The following is an 18,885-nucleotide window of genomic DNA, read 5'->3' as shown; positions in this document are numbered from 1 at the left end:
GACTTATCGGAAATGATACAAGGAACAACGGATTAAATTATGGGGGTGTTTCCGAGTCCCATCAATTCCTGACGCCTGCTACATATTTTGGTCAGGTGATTCGGTGTCTGTACATAACATACACATGGATAACACATGCCTGTGTTCAGTGCAAGGTCAGGGAATGAACAGTCTTGGCGTAGTGCTGCGCTCTGAGTGCTTTTCTTGTTGTATTTTCTCGACACTTCACAGTAATAAGTGTTTCATGGTTGTTTTGAATGTCTGATATTTGTATTTCTATTTTTAATACCTTGAAGAAATGGACAGAAGATAGAGCAGCCAGTCAGCACTTTGTTAGTGGTTGCTTTGATCTGCAGTTGTGTTTCTTTCGTCTTTATGTATTTGATATCTCCTTTATGAATCATCCCTCCATTCATCCACCTTATCATCTTCATTTGTAACAAATAAACTGTTGGATCAGCTTTCTGGGTGTGTTTAAATGTCCATTTCACATCAGCTGTTGTGTTCACTTTCATTTTTTTTCAGTAGTTCAAGCGGTCCTTACTGATGCAGGGAGCGATCGGGGAGCGGCTCTGCTGGTAGCCTTTGGCACAGCGGTTGCAGGTGATCCCTGTCACTCCGTCCTTGCAGGGGCATTGTCCTGTTGTCTGGTTACATGTTTTCCCTGCAGCTCCAACAGGATGGCAATCACATGCTATGGAGGGAAGTGAGAAAAAAAGCACAAAACATGAAGCTAGATTGTGCAGAAGTAAACAAATTGTGATTTAAAAAATGAAAACGCAAGTGGTTTACCAAACCAGTAGAGAGCAAATATCAGCTTACAAATGACTACAGTGTGTCTCTGGTCTGCACTGCTGACTCTACATATTCCATAGAATAAAAAGTATAGCACTAAAACATAGTCAGAAATCATTCACTTTAGAGCAGCCTGTGTTTTCCTTCCAGACCATCACAGATGGGGAACTGGGCCTTGCACCAGCATAAAACCTCAATCAAATTACACTGCTCCCCTCCACCCATTATGACCAAAAGATTCTTTGTAAGGTCTGCTCTGGAAGGCACGCAGAACAGTAAATAAGTTGATTAATTACAGTGTTTCACTCGCGACACAGTGTATGTACAAACATTAAATGTATGTGGGTGTGTGGTATTTATATGTATGTGCCTGTGCATGAGGCTAGGAGCGTCTCTGAGCTTCTCGAGAGCTTTGCGTCCTCTGCTTGGTTGCGATCAGACAGGCTGTGTGCTCTTCAGATTGAGTTTCCTATGTAAAGCCTTTTGGCAAAGAGCTCCTTGCAAATACTGGCTGAATAATGTTGCCCATTAATGGACGAGTGGAACGCACTTCAAAGTCTGTTTAAGCTTTTAGTTGGGAGGATCACACGTTAAATGTGAGAAATTTGTTGTGTGTGTGTGTGTGTGCTCTGCCAAACTTTCACCATAAAGCCAGTGTTTGAAGTGGAAGCCCAGCCTCCCTATTAGTCCTCCATGTGTTATATGTACCAGCACAGTCATTTGAAATTTGCTTGAAGTGGTCCAGTACACGTTGGAGGAGATGCTTATTAAATATTTCTTTAAGAATGTCTAACTTCTTTGTTTTTCTTCGACTTGATTTGTATCATAAATGATTCGGAACTAAAAACTAATGGTGACATTTTTGGGGATCTGGTTAATTTCCCAAGAGAATTCAAAGGCAGTATGATCTTTACATGAACGTGAGGGAAGAACGTAATCATTATACACACGTGGACAAAATTGTTGGTACCCCTCAGTTAAAGAAGGAAAAACCCACAATTCTCACTGAAATCACTTGAAACTCACAAAAGTAACAATAAATAAAAATTTATTGAAAATTAAATAATCAAAATCAGCCATCACTTTTGAATTGTTGATTAACATAATTATTTAAAAAAACAAACTAATGAAATAGGGCTGGACAAAAACGATGGTACCCATAACTTAATATTTTGTTGCACAACCTTTTGAGGCAATCACTGCAATTAAACGATTTCTGTATTTGTCAATGAGCGTTCTGCAGCTGTCAACAGGTATTTTGGCCCACTCCTCATGAGCAAACAGCTCCAGTTGTCTCAGGTTTGATGGGTGTCTTCTCCAAATGGCATGTTTCAGCTCCTTCCACATATGTTCAATGGGATTCAGATCTGGGCTCATAGAAGGCCACTTTAGAATAGTCCAACGCTTTTCTCTCAGCCATTCTTGGGTGTTTTTGGCTGTGTGTTTTGGATCGTTGTCCTGTTGGAAGACCCATGACCTGCGACTGAGACCAAGCTTTCTGACACTAGGCAGCACATTTCTCTCCAGAATGCCTTGATAGTCTTCAGATTTCATCGTACCTTGCACACTTTCAAGACACCCTGTGCCAGATGCAGCAAAGCAGCCCCAAAACATTACTGAGCCTCCTCCATGTTTCACCGTAGGGACAGTGTTCTTTTCTTCGTATGCTTGGTTTTTGAGTCTATGAACATAGAGTTGATGTGCCTTACCAAAAAGCTCCAGTTTGGTCTCATCTGTCCAAAGGACATTCTCCCAGAAGCTTTGTGGCTTGTCAACATGCATTTTTGCAAATTCCAGTCTGGCTTTTTTATGAGTTTTTTTCAGCAGTGGTGTCCTCCTTGGTCGTCTCCCATGAAGTCCACTTTGGCTCAAACAACGACGAATGGTGCGATCTGACACTGATGTACCTTGGCCTTGGAGTTCACCTTTAATTTCTTTGGAGGTTGCTCTGGGCTCTTTGGATACAATTCCAACGATCCGTCTCTTCAATTTGTCATCAATTTTCCTCTTGCGGCCACGTCCAGGGAGGTTGGCTACTGTCCCGTGGGTCTTGAACTTCTGAATAATATGAGCCACTGTTGTCACAGGAACTTCAAGCTGTTTAGAGATGGTCTTATAGCCTTTACCTTTAAGATGTTTGTCTATCATTTTTTTTTCGGATGTACTGGGACAATTCTCTCCTTCGCTTTCTGTTGTCCATGTTCAGTGTGGTACACACCTTTTCACCAAACAGCAGGGTGACTACTTGTCTCCCTTTAAATAGGCAGACTGACTGATTATGAGTTTGGAAACACCTGTGATGTCAATTAAATGACACACCTGAGTTAATCATGTCACTCTGGTCAAATAGTTTTCAATCTTTTATAGAGGTACCATCATTTTTGTCCAGGCCTGTTTCATTAGTTTGTTTTTTTAAATAATTATGTTAATCAACAATTCAAAAGTAATGGCTGTTTTTGATGATTTAATTTTCAATAAATTTTTATTTACTGTTACTTTTGTGAGTTTCAAGTGATTTCAGTGAGAATTGTGGGTTTTTCCTTCTTTAACTGAGGGGTACCAACAATTTTCTCCACGTGTGTATATTCCAGCTTAGAGAGAGTTGGTTTGTTTCAGTCTAAACATTTTAACCACCATAGTTTTCTTTTGGTTGCTAACTGGTGAATAGATGTATTAGTAAAATAAATAGTTAGCCTGGGCACATTCATTCTGCGAGCAGCAGTTTTTTATAAATAAATGTAATATATAATATTTCAAAGAAGGACCAGAACGATAAAATTCAATACATGAAACAGAAATCTCTCTGCTAAAAGATTAATGTCATTGTCATGTTTTTGCAGTAAATAGAGAGCTGAAGTGAAACCATACGTTGTAAGTTCTGTTCCAGAAGTAACAAAACATTCAGAAATCACAGTGACTTTTCTAACAATTAAAATCCAGGCTTGGAACAGATCCTTTGTCAACACTGTACTGTGAGACTCGCTTCATACGTCCACATAAGAGTGATGATTTAACAGAACAAAACATTGTTTGTTCAGTGATTCGGCTTTAGCAGTCTTTCAAGCTGGGATAGACAGAAATCTGCTTTACAAAAAGACACCAGAATTTGAACCAATCACTCATTAGTCAAAGTCTCTGTCTAACTATAACTCCGTCTCTGTTGCTCTTTGCACTGTCTCACATGTGACTGGCCAAAATCTCCTGCAATAATTGGATTTTCTAAAGCGTAAAAGTGCAGCCAAGAGGAGGTGCAGGAGTCTAGTTTCCTTTCAGACCACTTGAATTTCAGTATGCAGGGAATTTTTCCCAAAATGATACAAAAAATACTGCCTACGCCAGCTTTAATGAACTCAGTTTCCCACAGTTTTGGTCATATTTCATGCTGTCTGGAGATAAAGACAACAAAAGAGGCGGGAACAGCCTCCAATACGTCCGTTACCTTTTCCAATAAAGTTAAAAACTACCTCAAGCAGGTGTAAAAAAATGAGAGGAAGCTTTATCAAATTTCGTCATGAACGTTTTAGACTTCGGTATAGATTATGGTAACATACATGCGGAGCTGTTCCTTGCCTTAGTTTCGCACTCCATTTAGTCAGTGCACTTTTGTATGCAGCTTCAGACTATTAGGTGTAAAATAAGATAAAATATAAAATGACAGATCCAGCTAGCTGTTTCGCAGTCTTATCAGTCTTTATGCAAAGCTAATGTAAGTTAACTGACTGCTGGATGTTGCTACATACTGTATTTAGTATGAGAGTTGTATCTATCTGCTTCATCTCCTTCTCAGCGTGGAAGAAAATATGTATATTTCCCACAAACATTTTTGGTATAAGTAGATGCATAGTGAGAATTCTTTGTACACCAGACTGAGCTCAGAAAAGTTTATCAGGCGATATATTGTCTGATTTCTACTATGTCAGATGTTTTTTTTGTTTTTTTTTTCTCGCAAGTAGACTTACAGTATTTTCCAGCCACTGCCAACCTCTAATGCCAAACCACAGTCTTACTGCCTTCACAGGGGGTGTTATGAACTGGAAACATTAATTAATTTGAACCTGCAGTGGGGGGCCTGTGGAGCTGAATGGTTGCTGAGGGGTTCGGGGAGCGCGGTGCACTGAACCATGTACCAGCTTCATCCCCGTGGACTCACCGTGCCTAGTTAAAGGCTTAGACTGCCAAACGTACGAGGGGATTGGAGAAAAAAAAAACAAATTGTTCGGGGCGGGGGGCGTGCACTCTGGTTCTCCAAGAGCCATGTTTACACTGCGCTTGATGAGGGGTGAAGTTGTTAATCTGGGAAATAAAGCATGAGGCATTCCACATTGCCACTGGAGATGTATGCAGTGTGTCGAGCAGAAGAGTTTTTTTTTTTCACTTAAACCTCCAACTATTAAGTAAATTGTTGAGAGGACATTTTGTTGAGATGTGGAGCGTTGGAGGGGAAGGAATGGGGAAGGAAAGCAGACTTCCTCCTGGCTGTGTTGGCGCAGCGCTGTATTTCCTGTCCAACAACAGCAGAGTGGGATGGTTGGCTGATTCGAACAATAAATACAGTGGTTTCTAACTGATGTCACATCGCCCTGCTTTTGTCACCTGAGGAGAAAGGCAGCAATCAGACTGTTTGGGTTTGATCCCAGAGCAATGAGCTGGGTTTGTGGAGGAACGAGGAGAGGGGCTTGAAGCGTTCACGTTACTGATCCAGCTGTTTGGAAAGACTTTGCAGAGATGTATGGATGTTGCTACACCATTAGGCGAAGTGAGAACCGACCTGCTCGTAGCTGCAACCCCCTAAAACTGAACCACCCCCCAAATATAGCTTGAGAAAATGTTTAGGCTGGCAGAGCAAAACAAGGCTGCGAAGAACCATTTGTCATGTTTTAAGCTAAGTGCAGATGATCTATCAAGCTGTGTTCAGCGCAACGCGGCCACATGCATTAAATCGATCCCAGAGCTCTGTTTGAGAGCGATCTCTGACCGTCTCTGACAGAAAAAGCTTCCGTAAACACATTTGTCGGCCCCGCTTCTCATGCCTTTGCATTGCTTTCATGCGAGTTGAAGAAGTCAGAGTGAATTAAGAGGGGAGGACTGCTGTGGTATGCAGTAGGAAATATCATGTTGCTGTTCCTGTGTTATATAGCCAGCGGTGAACCAAGACTAGGGGCACCGGAGGATAGGCATCCCCAGACCCCATCACCTGTCAATCACAGCCCAGTGGTGGATGTGGCTTCAGACCACAGTATGTGCATCTGCCCTCATTTGTCATTAGTGTGTGGTAGAAGATTGGAGCATAAATGCGCTATGGCAGCCAGGAATATTGTTTAAAAGCTGAAGTAGTGCATCCTAATTAGAAAAATTTTATTAGCTGCTTTTCATTCATCTTTCCGATATAAACAAACTTCAACTCCAAAACCAATCTCCTCTTATGACATTTCAGTTAATTTTAGTACAACTGAGTACAAAACCAAGCAGAAGGATCTGTCTGCTCTTGTTGGAGTAACTTTCTGACTCTTCCAGCTCTGTCTCCTAAAAGTTATGTTCCAATACAACCAAACTGAATTCTCACTTACATTTTGGACATACACTGAAATCTACATAAAAGATTGGCATAGCTGAAAAGTGAAGCGAGGACCGGGGATTTTCTAGCTGTGATTCGACAGTGCTAACCACCAACCCACTGTGCAGCTCTATTTCAACCCAAGCCATAATATTTTTCTAAACCTAACCAAACGGTAGGTGAAAATGAAAGCTAAGTCTGAAGATAAAGGTCCAACACAGGATGCAGTCTTTGGTCTCCTGAGAAAAAAGTCAGAAACCACCTTTAAGCAAGTGTAGAAACTTTTCTGCAAGACTGAGGATGTTGTTCTTTAAAAATGTTACCATTTCCGTTTACTTTTCCTAATGTCTTACTTCATAATGCAGATAAAATATGTGAAAACTGCTCTTGTCCCAGTTTACGAGGAGAAAATATCTTTGGTTTCAAGGAGAATGCAGTGTAGGTGTATAGGAATGTAATTTTTGTGAAACAAGGTTGACTATCATGGTAGCATGTCATTATTTGTGTGTCTCATGTAGAGAGTGGCAGTTATAGGAACATACATGTGCATCAGTAGGATATTTAGCCAACGAGTGACTGAGTGACAGGGGCTTTGTTTGCTCAGGGCCTAGGAGTCTGTCTTTACTCCCACAGGTGCTGCGAGACAGAAGGAGCTCAGCTTTTGTCTGCCCACACATTAATCCTTGGCAGCTCGGTCTCAGACCTGACGTATGCGCTCACACCTGTGCGCGTGTTGTTTTTTTCTGCCTGTGCACATGTGTATGTGGAGGTATGAATAGGCGAGTGGGACGATTAGCGAGTTGTTTCCACTGCTCTGCTCAGCTGGATCAGCTCACACCTCTGTTCTGTTTGTTATGTTTGTCTTGTCAGAGACTCACAGAAGACCTCAAATAGCTGCAGAGCTGCACGGGTCAGTTCACTGACACCTAGACAGGTGGGCGCTAACTTCTCCAAACTTTTTAAAGAATTCCTTTAATACCTGAGGTCGGGGAATGGCATGTGTTTAGTTACAAGCCTGATTTTAGAAGTTTAATTGTAAAAAATAAATCAGCACACATATCTTTGGTCCTTTTTTTGGACTTGTGTACTAATTTTGGTTAAAATTGTAAATATAAAAAGAATTAAAGACTTCCCCCGATGACAATGATTTTTTTTACCTTGTTACCATGTCCATATGGTGTTATTTTATAAGCTGTAAAACACAATAAGTGTAAAATAAACAGTCAACACCATGGATGAGTACTTTCACCGTAAAACTGCGGTGTACTGATGACAGGAACACGGATTCAGACTTCCACAGTTTCATACGTAACAAATTTAAGGAGCCAATCCTGGTAGCTTGCAGGTTCCGGCTTACTTTGGGCGTCAAAGGGTTAAACAGGGAACATGCCGACAATGATATAATGCACTGCCTCATACAACCCCATTTCAAAGAAACCAAATTACCTCTTTAAGTTTCAATTATTCTTCTGCTGTTATAGCACCCCTTACATTTAGCTCTTTAAGGGGTAGGAATTTTTCATACCCAAGTCCATATTCTATTTTGAACTGCCTCACACAGGCAAGTTTACCAGCTATAGACTGGTAACCATTACTGTGAATGCACAGTATATTTAAAATTTCTGTATGTACACACAGTATTTATACTATATAAATATGTTTATGTGAAGCACATTGAATCTCCCCTGGAATGAAATGGGCTATAAAAATAAAATTAGCTTTGCCTTTTCCTTTAACCGCTGCCATGGGAAACACCACCCAGATGTGTGAAGAAAAAAGCCGCAGTATCATTATGGTTTATATTTCCTAAAGACTGGAGAATCCTGGCGACTGTGCTCAGTCAAAGTTACAGCGTCCAACTTTTGTTAAATCCTGTTACCTTTGCAGGCTCTGCGGTGAGAGATGGACTTGGTCATGTCCCTGTAGTAGCCCTCTTTGCAGTAGTGACAGTGGCGTCCCGCTGTGTTGTGGCGACAGTTGAGACAGACTCCGCCGCTCCTCCGGCCCGACAGCTTGTACAGCTCCATGTTGAAACGGCAGCGACGGGCGTGCAGGTTACAGTGGCAGGCTGGGAAAAGACAGAGAGACATTCAACACTCACACAAGACCTCTGACGTTGACATTTTACAGCCCGGCAAAACATAATTAGTTTAATACTCAGCTAAGTGGATTTTAAATGCGGTGCCGCCATGTGAAAACTGTTCGGTTTTTCTGATTCCCATGTTTTCACTTCAGTTTTTCTGATTACGTAGTCCCCTGTCAGCTGAGAAACTCCAAACCCTCGTGAAACCAAATTCAGCGCCATCAAGCTAGAAAACAGCACTGTTTTTCTTAGCTCCTGAAAAGCTGACATTTTTGGGAACACGAGCTTCTTATCTGACAGCGTAAAACTCAACACATTTACAGACTTTCCAGTTTGCTGTTGCGGTTTAGAGCCAAATGAAGTCAGCCGAGATCCTGAGAAAATACATAAACTTGAAAGAAAAAGTCTGAATCTCCTGGTATGAGTTTGTCAAATTAAGACAACGGGTGAAACAGATGGCGTGACTTGGCCTGGCCTGAGAATAATGAAGCCTCTAAAAGAAACGTCCTGGTTCAGGCTCTCTTTAACTTGGCCACCTGTTTGTGAATTTAACCTCTGAACCCCGGTGATGTCAGGCAGGAAAAGTTTCTTCCGCCCAGACACACATCTGAAGGACTTCGTATTCTGTGACTGAATGTCGCTGCTGGTTGAACTTAATATTGAGCTTGAAGTTCATATTCCTCATTCACAGATATAATAAAAAAGAATATGCTGTGAAATAAATAATCATTAGTTAAACTATTCTCAAAATAAGGTTATTTTCCCTTAATTCCACCATTCCTCTCACCTTTTACTGCATTATTCTATTAAGCTAACAAGCATAATAAATCTCAATAAATTCAACCAGTTATCTCCTGTTAGCATCTGCAGACCTGTAAGGAAAATGTATTAACAGGAGATGACTGTTTTTGTGTCTCTGTGCTCTTGGTTCAGATTGAAGAGGATTTGACTTCTTATTTTCTTTTTCAGAATCCTGATTCTGATTTTTTTTTCTCTCAAAATTCCTGAGAAAATTCATTTCTGAGGAAGAAGTTATTTTTTTGTTTGTTTAAAATGAATATTCTGCAAAAAAAAGTGAGAATTCATACACCCTTCATCAGACACGTGACTGTAAACGTCAGAATTCTTAGTTTAAAGTAAAAAATTTGATTAGGCAGATTAATGAGAAACGTTGGAATTCCTACTTTAAAGTCAGAATTAAAAAGTCAGAGTTCTTAGAAATAAGCGAGAAATTAAATTAATTATTTACTGCTGCCCTAATCCTCCTCTACAGTGATGGAAAAAAATTTTCAGACACCCTATAATTTGTGAAATATTGCATTAAGAATCACTCTTAGGTCTTCAAGTGCAATTTCTTTTAGTACAATCACAGCCATAATACTAAACAAATTCCTAAAAAAAAATCCACTAAAAACTTAAAATTGATTGGCTTGATTTTGAGTATCGGGTCATTTTGGTAGAATTTAGTTTTGTTAGTTTTTCTTGTAAACAACAAACAAAAAAATCATCTGTATTTATTTGTGTTTGTCTAATGCAGCCACACCTTTTGAAACACAAAAAAGATTTTTCCACAAATATTCCATCATAATATTTGAGATTGTGTAAAATTTTAAGGCTGTGTGAAAAGTTTTTCCCACCACGGTATAATTTCTTAAATCTATTTCACAATCTATAAAGGTGATTTTTTTTTTTTTGTATCATACTTTTTTGATAAACTCTGGGCTTTAGTTCAGTGTACTAAACTTTTACCTATTAGGTCATTCTCCTGTTTTATTCTCCTGAATGAGGCGCGCATGATTCATCCGAGCTGCCCCCACAGTTCCTCACATTTCGGTAATCTCTCCATCGGTGCGCCCGTCTTAATGTTATTACAGGGAGATGCGGGCGATAAGACTGTCACATATGCTCCGTATTCATCAGCGGCCTGAATCACGTACAAACTGACTCACACCTGCCATGAGGGACCGGAGCTGGCAGGTGGTTGGGATTCAGAAACACTCCTTCTGAATGGGGGGCCCACACACACACACACACACACACACACACACACACACTGAGCGTACAACACAGAGGTGTTTGGCAGCTGTCACGGGCTTATCTCCCACACTTCCCTCCCCAAGCCCGATCCAACACGCACCACAGCAAGCTTTGAAGAACTCTCTCTCTCACACATGCTCCCTCCTCCCTTTCCTTCTTACTCGTTGCTGCTTTCCCCTCCCAGATGTTATCTCCACTTAGGGGAAGTGTGAGGGAAAATGCAACAGGGCTTTTTTTTCTTTTTTTTTCATGAATAGGAAATGGAATGCTCTTAGTTTTCCGTATTGAAGAAACCCAATGCTGGCGTTGTGCTTTCATCTCCCTAAATATCCTGAGACAGATGTGTTTACTGTGACGCCGCAGCCGTCATCTCAAAGTACACAATTACCTTTTTGCCAAAACATCATTACTTCAATCTTTTCAATAAATGAAGTCTGTGGCATCAGTTTCTCTCTGCAGAAGGTAAAAATTAGTTTTTTTTTCTTGTGTGTATGTGTGTGAGAGAGCGTCATGCGATTAAATAAGTGCTATCTCCACTGCTGTCCCCAGGCCCTTCTAATGAGCGCTGTGCTATCTCATCCACACATCCCCACTCCGCTCACACGGTCTCCGCTGTAGTTGTCCTGCAGTGACAATAGCTCGAGTGCTGATAAGCTGCGTGTACAGCAGCAGGCTCCAGATGCCTTTCACAACAATCTGTCACACTAAATAACCGATTAAAGCAGAAAAGTCCATTTACAGGTGAATTTCAGCTATGGTGTAAAAAGTTATCAATAGAGTGACATTGGAGAGCTGCTTTGGTAAGATAAATAAGGTACATTATTAGGTCTAATATACAGCCATGGAAAAAAAATATTAGACCACCCTTGATTTCTTCAGTTTCTTGTTCTATTTAATGCCTGATACCACTAAAGGTATATTACCTGAAGAATACAATGAGCACAGCAACAAATGAGGCTGAGTCCATAATACTTTGTTTCCTATTTGACATGCTTCAGCTTCATTGTATTCCCAGGGTATATAAGAGGACATTTCATGTCACAAGCAGCACATGTAAAGGCCTACAGTGGTTTCCTGCTGACATTTAAGCTGTAGCACAACTCAGAAGTTGTCAGCTCTCACATAACGCCTAAAACTAAAGACATATGTGAAGATACAAAGGCAGCCATCTTGGCTCTGCTTAAAATTGGCATGAGTGAGAGACAGGTAGCGAAAAAACTGAAGATCTCCAAAACAGCCGTTCATTACACCAAGAAAAGACAATCTGAACATGGTTCTATCAAACTGCTTGCTGGTCGCAGCAGGAAACGTCTTTCTACCACCAGATGACCGTCACTCATCTGTTCCTGTGTCAGGAATCGTCATCAGACCTCCAAGGACCTTAAAAATGAGTGAGCTCTGTGGAAGAATGTGACTTGTTGGGCAAGGACAGTTGGAAAGCTATTTCTTGAAGCTGGTCTGAAGTCACACAGGGCAGGAAGAAGCCCTTCATCAATGAAAGGCAGAGGAAAGCCGGTTACTCTTTGCTGGGATCACAAGGATCGGACTGTTGATGATTGGACTAAGGTTCTCTTCACTGATGAATCCAGTTTTTACTTGATGCCCACTCCAGCCAACTTACTGGTTAGGAGGAAGCCTGGAGAAGCTAAAAACCAGACTGTCTGCCCCTACAGCAAAACATGGGGGTGGATCAGTGACCATCTGGGGTTGTTTCAGTATAGCTGGAAAAGGGCAAATGAACCAGGTCATGTTTGGGGCTACTCTTGAAAACAGTCTTCTTCCATCAGCTGGAAAACTCTTTCTTGCCTCCAATGACTGGATTTTCTAACAAGACAAGGTCAGTTAAAGCCTGGATGGAGAACCAGAACATTAGAACCATGCCTTGGCTGCTCAATCACCAGATCTAAATCCAACTGAAAACCTGTGGAAAATTATCAAACGATAAATGGAGAACCACAAAGTAAATTTGTTTGAATTTGTGCTCCACAGCATTTTTGTTGTTATCATTATATTTGTCCAAACAAATATACTTTTAGTTGTACCAGCCATTAAAATGAAGAAATTGAAGAAAACAAGGGTGGTCTAATATTTTTTCCATGTTACCAGTATGAGAGTGACACACAGCAGCAGCATCGGTGTAAAAAGGAGTTGTTCCTGCACAGAAGCTGCTGCTTGCTGTGATTGGACGTCCAGAGAAACAAGATGTCTTTTCTGGGTCTGCACTTATTTGATTTCAAGGGCCTACTTAAAGCTATGCTATTCCAATCTATTTATGTTCAAGTGCCATCTATCAGGCTTAGTGAAGGAAACGCTCTCGGTGGGTGTGCATATTGCAGGAAAATTACGCATCCCACAGCTCGGTGGAGGCGTTTTTTCGCTCCGTCTACAGCGAAGAGCACACTTCAGGAACAATCAAACGTCTGTGCATGATGATCGCTGATGAAATTTGGTTATGGATGGCTGGAGGAGCTCCGCAGGCCGCAGCAGCAGAAATTCACCAACCCTGTCAACAGGTGTCAGACGTTTAACCGTACAACATGTTTGAGTGTCTGAGGGGGGGACTTGAAGCGGTGTGATCTGGATTCAAAAGAATGCAACGCTTCTTGAGAGACGTAGGAAGGAATTCCAGCACAATTGTTGTTTATCCAGGACCAATTACTCTCTCACTGCGCATAATCCCGTACAGTCACTCGCATCATGAGCCGATGACGTGTGCCAAATCAAACAGGGTTCATGTCTCGGCACAGCCTGTGATCTGAGCAAAAGACAGCACTCAGAGATTACAGAGCCATATTTTCATGACAGCAGTCACTGTATTGATTTAGGAACCCAGAGAAAGACGCTAACTGTGCTCGCTGTGGATGTATAAGTGTCATGTGCACTTGATTCCAGTGTTTCATCGCACGGTATATGGAGCTTATACAATCCTTGCGTAACACCTGTATACGTGGGTGATGTTCCAGAAGTGTCACAAGAGTTCATTATATCCACCAAGTGCCTTTGTACTTTTTTTGCTTTCCTGCATTATAAAGAACAGTTAACACTCTAGATTACACCGTCTAAAATTACAGTAGGTATATGTTGCTTTACAAATAGAAGAAAATACGCCCTGGAAACTGCACTGTAGCTACTTGATTGTACTATTCCTCAACCTGCATATCTGCATTGTAACAAGTGAGTATTGTCTCCCTGTGTTATTGTACTACCATTTCAAACTAGCTGGTATTTATTTGGCTAAAGGTAAAAGCTGTGAGGTGGTTCTCTAACATCAGTTTTGATTGTGAGATGACATGACTGTCGCACAGCATTTTAAAGTCATTTTAAAACCTGCGCTTAACTGTTTTTGGAGTTGCAGCTACAGCTATATTCTACATTACAGGTGTAACTTAATGTTCTGTTCTCAGGCAACTATTAAAATGCATTAAAGTATTAGACTAACTTCAGTCAAAGCCAGCTATTGTATAATATTTTACATTTTAATTTCCCGAGGTATATGGTTGTAAATATATCAAAGTCATCCATTGATAAATTTATTGGATTACAGACACTTTTCATATTTTTTTTCCGATTTTTCTTCATATATTTGACCCTGCATGCCCATTTGATTTGGATACACCACACATACAGGTCAGGAAAGACCTCCTTCACCTTCTAGTGAGCTCAGTAGGCCATTAGCACCTAATTTAAGAACAGTAAAGCCACAACTGAGCACCTACAAAAAGGAAAAAAACTCCCTGTCTGGTTATGTTTAGGCACCGAAACGTCTCAGATAGTTTTAGAAAATGCATCAAAGCTCAGTTTCATCCAGTGAGTTCAAACAACCTCAAGAATTGTATGAAATCACAATGTTATTAAGGTTAGTTTCTGTCTATCAAAATGGATGATAATGAGCGTACTGAGCCAATAGAAGGTCCTGACTAGCCCACATGTATAGAAATGATATGCACTGATAACAGACCACTTAACAGGCTGATAATATCCCAATGGGTGGCATGACCAAGTGTTGAAGTACAGACAATCGGACTTAGCTGAAAGCAAATACTGAATTTTTGCCTGTTCTTAGTCAACTGTAGGGATATCACTGAAACGCCCATGAATTAAACATTTTATATCTGGTAATGACCCCTTATACCTCCCCACTCTTATTCACATCAACTCCAACAGCACGAAAGCATCAGGAGAAGCTTTGGCAGTCCGAGAAGAGATGTCAAATCTGTGACCAAAACCACAAAGAGTTCATCTGCAAAACAGCATCTAAAAGAAAACACACAGCAGTTTTTAACTTCTGTAGCTTCCTGACTTGACTCATTCTTGCCTTTACTCGGTCATGACTTTGTCTCAGTTTAGGTGGTCCTGATTACAGCACTAGCATGCATAGCATACTGAAAAATCAGACTAATTTGTGGTTGCAGTGTAAAGTTTTATCAAAAAAAAAAAAGACATGCAATGAAGCTTTGATGGATGAGGTCACTGTGAACTCTTTCCTTTGAAACTAGGATGCTGTCTCACTAATGAGGCTGGCAGTAGTTACTCTTTAGGATTATAAAAACACCACTGAGAGTCGTGATCACGTCAAATTGCATAAAAAGAACGGTGGAAATATATTGTTATTATACTGGAGGGTTTGATATAAATCACTAATGATTTCTACTGTGAAGGTTAATAGTAAGTCATTGTCATAAATACAGTTTTGTCGCTGCCGAGGCTCTGAAATGGTGCACTGAGACTAATCTTGACTGAAGCCAGTACTCTAACAAACAAGCTTTTCTGTCACACAGTATTCGTGGATTTTTGTTGATAAAGCACATTTGACTCGGTAGTGCAAAAGCATAAAAAGCAACGCTGTGATCCGTCACCCAGGTGTCCTTCCACCAGACATACGTCTCCCACAATAAATATTTCAATCACACATCACTGCAGCAGCTGTGATTTTGATGAGGGCGAAGACAACAACAAAGGATTTCCGCAACAAGCTCTCCAGACGATGAGTCCTTTTACAAGTTTCCGGACTGCTTTTGAAGATTTGGGGGAAAAAATGTAAACATTTAAGAAAAACTGGAGCTGTGACAGGGAGATTTTTTTATCTCGCACAGAATGGATCAGGTTTACACAATGACCTCTGCCCTTATCGCCTCGGAGTCACGTAAACAAGAATAGCATCAAAACAGTGTGCCGAGATTAAAATGACTAACGGATTTTATCTTTCTTTGATCAGATCCAAAAACAGATGGCATGAAGAAGACAAATAACTGCACTGGAACATGAGGAGTTAATGTATGTGGCATGTTTTAAGGCAGTACATATTAGAAGGTGGGATGTTTGAAAAATGGGGTTACTGGATTCACTTTGTCATCTTTTTTCTATCTACTAAAAATTTAGAATAGACCAAACAAAAACAAAGAGAAAACTAAATTACATCCATCAGCAGCACATCTCTAACACAGCTGGTAGTTGGGTCAATATATTATTGAGGTACTTAAAGTAAAAAGTTTTAAAAAAAAACTCACACTTTTTGTGTTCATTATTATCATGTCTTTACAAATTCCATAATTATTTATCATGTAGACAATCACTTATCAATAAAAAAAAATGCTGGATATCACTAAAATGTCAACTAAATGAACGTCCGAATTTATTACCAACCACTTTCGTTTTGATGGCGTTCTTTTAAGTTGAGATAGTCATGACAGATGTTTCTTTTTCAGCAATATATCATGTCTTATATGGAAAATAACAAAGTGTATCTGTGTCCGAGAAATCATATTCAATGAAGTTCCCCATTACAAAAATACCTCTCAAGGAAGTGTGTTAATTCCAGATCACATGACCTGCTCCACATGATGTCATTTCCTCTTGAAGAAAAGACTGGCAAGACTCCAAGGCTTTCTGAGTTATTTAATATAAAATAGTGTGTGAATCAAATGTGGATTTATCACGTCAACAGGTTTGCTACAATATCTTCATAAATAACTTTCAATTTTATTCAATTGTATATATAATATTTAGAAGAATCTTTCTGTAAAAATGCCATGTGGTGTTTGGTTGCAGGCGGCCATGTTGATTTTTGGCCTGAAAACAGCAAAAATGTCAACTATGTTAGAAAAAGTCCTGCAATTATAAATGTTCATATAAGGAATACTAGAGAGGACAGAAAAATAAAACTTAAATTTAATTTCCCTGGTAATTATAATTTTGATCTGACAGATAGAGATCAAATCAATCATCAAAGACATGTTAAGTTTTGTAGCAAAAATTATTTTCACATTTTACTTGTGTGCTTGGCCGTTCTTCCAGGCTGTCCCATTTGTCTCCGGGCTCCACCACATTGCCCACCCAGGTGGTGAGTTCTCTCAGGTTGATTGGGTGTCTGAGCTATCAGCTGTCTTCTATCACTCAGGGACCAAATGTGAAAACCACCAAGTGTGGTTGCCAGATTGGGATAAGTTCTGGGAGTGGAGAGTTGGGCTGAGAATCTTTGTGAGTTATTAGCACGAGGCTAGTTTGGGGCCAGCGTCCTTCACATGCACAGTCATATGCATTACTTGTTGCGAACAAGTAACATGGCATTGCATTTTTGTCAACTCAACAGCTATTTGCTTTTTTGTTTGGTTGCAATCAACTGACCAGATGCAGCGAGTAGTGGTTAAACCTTCTTTTTTCAAGTGAGTGGAGACTCAAAAATGACCATGTTGACTCAAATATTGTTGTTTTGAACAAATTTTAAGTAATTTTCAAGAGTTTCCCTGTCTTTTTTGACATTTGTTTAGTTACTCTGGACAAATTTTAAATATTCCAGCAATTTTCTGTTACTTTTGGCAGGTTTCAAGTTATTTTGGACAATTTTAGAGTGAGCACTACATAAAGTACACTAGATTAATAGAATAAATGTGGCATGGCTCAGAAACAGTGAACAGAGGAGCAAGTTGTTGGAAGATGCATTCAGCATGGTGAAATCTTTCTACAGATGATGAGTAAAGTGATGAATTTTGTAGAGGTGTTGATAACACCGGCAGGACTTAAAATTGCTCGAAACAACAAAAAGTATGTCCAAAGTGACTTTAAAATAAACTTTTTGAACTAATTTTGAGTATTTTGGCCCAGTGTAAAGTAATTTTGGGCAGTTTTCAAGTTATTTTTGTCAATTTTTTAGTTAGTTGGGAAACATTATGAGTCAGTTTGGACAATTTTACATGACTTTGGACAAATTTAAAATAATTTTGGACAATTATTAGAGTGAGCACAAACTTTCCAAGCTTTTCAGCTTTAAAGCACCTTTACAGAAATCTGTAGGTGACGCCACATCATCAAACCAAAACCAATTAGAACCATTACCTCTGTTGGCTTCAGGACTGATGTGACACTCAGAGGCTAACAGAGCAGTTCAACAGCATCTGCCTGTTTGTATGAGGACAGATGCTATTAGTCTAATGATGCCACCATGGCCAGTTTGGCATTAACACCTCTGTTCCCTGTGGAGAGTTGTGTCTGCCGTGCTGCCAGAACAGCACACGCAGAAGCATTATGGCCCATCACTCCGCTCACCTTTCACCTCTGAGGAGCTGTCAGACCTCACAAGAGTGCACTTTGCGCCCCGAGACCAGATAAGAGATGAAAAGATATAAGCTACACTAATGAATTGTGTTATCCTCCTGATGAAAGGCTCTCTAAAGTCATCTCAGACATCTTCTTTATCCAGGTCTGAGCATGTCCCCATATCTGTGTAAAAATCTGCTGCATCGCCGTTTTTTAACCTCAGTGTAGACATAAAGTAATTTTATCATTGCTTTAGCCATATGTGATGCCAGTAGTGAGGCCTTGTAGAGACATAAAGGGGGTCAGAAAAACTCTTTTTGCAGCATTTAACAGGGATTAAATGGAATAAAGGTCTTGTTTCTGCAGCTTTCTGTAGCTTTTCACAAATCTCTTTTAAGCTTGTCAGGCATCAGGGTAAATATTTTTGCTACAATACTTGATACTATTACTCTTTTGTGGATGCCTTACATAAAGGGTGAGAATATTAATCCAATAGGGCCAAGGGAAATAGTACTAATTTCTGTGCCAGCATTTTGTAGTTTTGCATGTCTGGACAAACTGACAAGGAAATGGCAGCTTTCATGGGGAAAAAAAAAGAAATACCCAAGTCCAAAATAGTCCATGTGAACCCTTCCATGTGCAGAACAAAACTGTGTTCATGACAACAGTTTGTACGCTTGATAGTGGTGTGCATGCACAAAATACACTGTGCATGTATGGAACCTCCAAGTGGACAAGAAAAATAGTATATCACCAAGTATGCATCTGTGGTGTAAGCAAGGAAGAATACTTAAGACCTCACAGTGGTCTACTTAAAAGGCATGAAGTGTTATTCTACTCTATGTGATTTGTCAGGGTGCTACTAATCATGAAGTGTCTTTAA

The 18,885-nt window shown here is 40.1% G+C and overlaps 1 protein-coding gene across 1 annotated transcript in view; it reads right to left on the bottom strand.

Annotated features, from left to right (window-relative positions):
* Positions 1–18,885, bottom strand: part of ntn1b (netrin 1b) — a 54,747-nt gene that overhangs the window by 14,903 nt on the left and 20,959 nt on the right. Inside the window, exons 3-4 of the mRNA XM_022190697.2 lie at positions 8,229–8,417; positions 545–694 (exon numbers count right to left, since the gene is read on the bottom strand). Of these exons, the coding sequence (XP_022046389.1) occupies positions 545–694; positions 8,229–8,417 (339 nt within the window). The remainder of the gene's footprint in view (positions 1–544; positions 695–8,228; positions 8,418–18,885) is intronic.

This window comes from Acanthochromis polyacanthus, chromosome 21, assembly GCF_021347895.1.
Source record: "Acanthochromis polyacanthus isolate Apoly-LR-REF ecotype Palm Island chromosome 21, KAUST_Apoly_ChrSc, whole genome shotgun sequence".
NCBI classification, from domain to species: Eukaryota; Metazoa; Chordata; class Actinopteri; family Pomacentridae; genus Acanthochromis; species Acanthochromis polyacanthus.
Note: the sequence above shows the minus strand (reverse complement) of the source record. Positions and strands in the feature narration are given on the sequence as shown.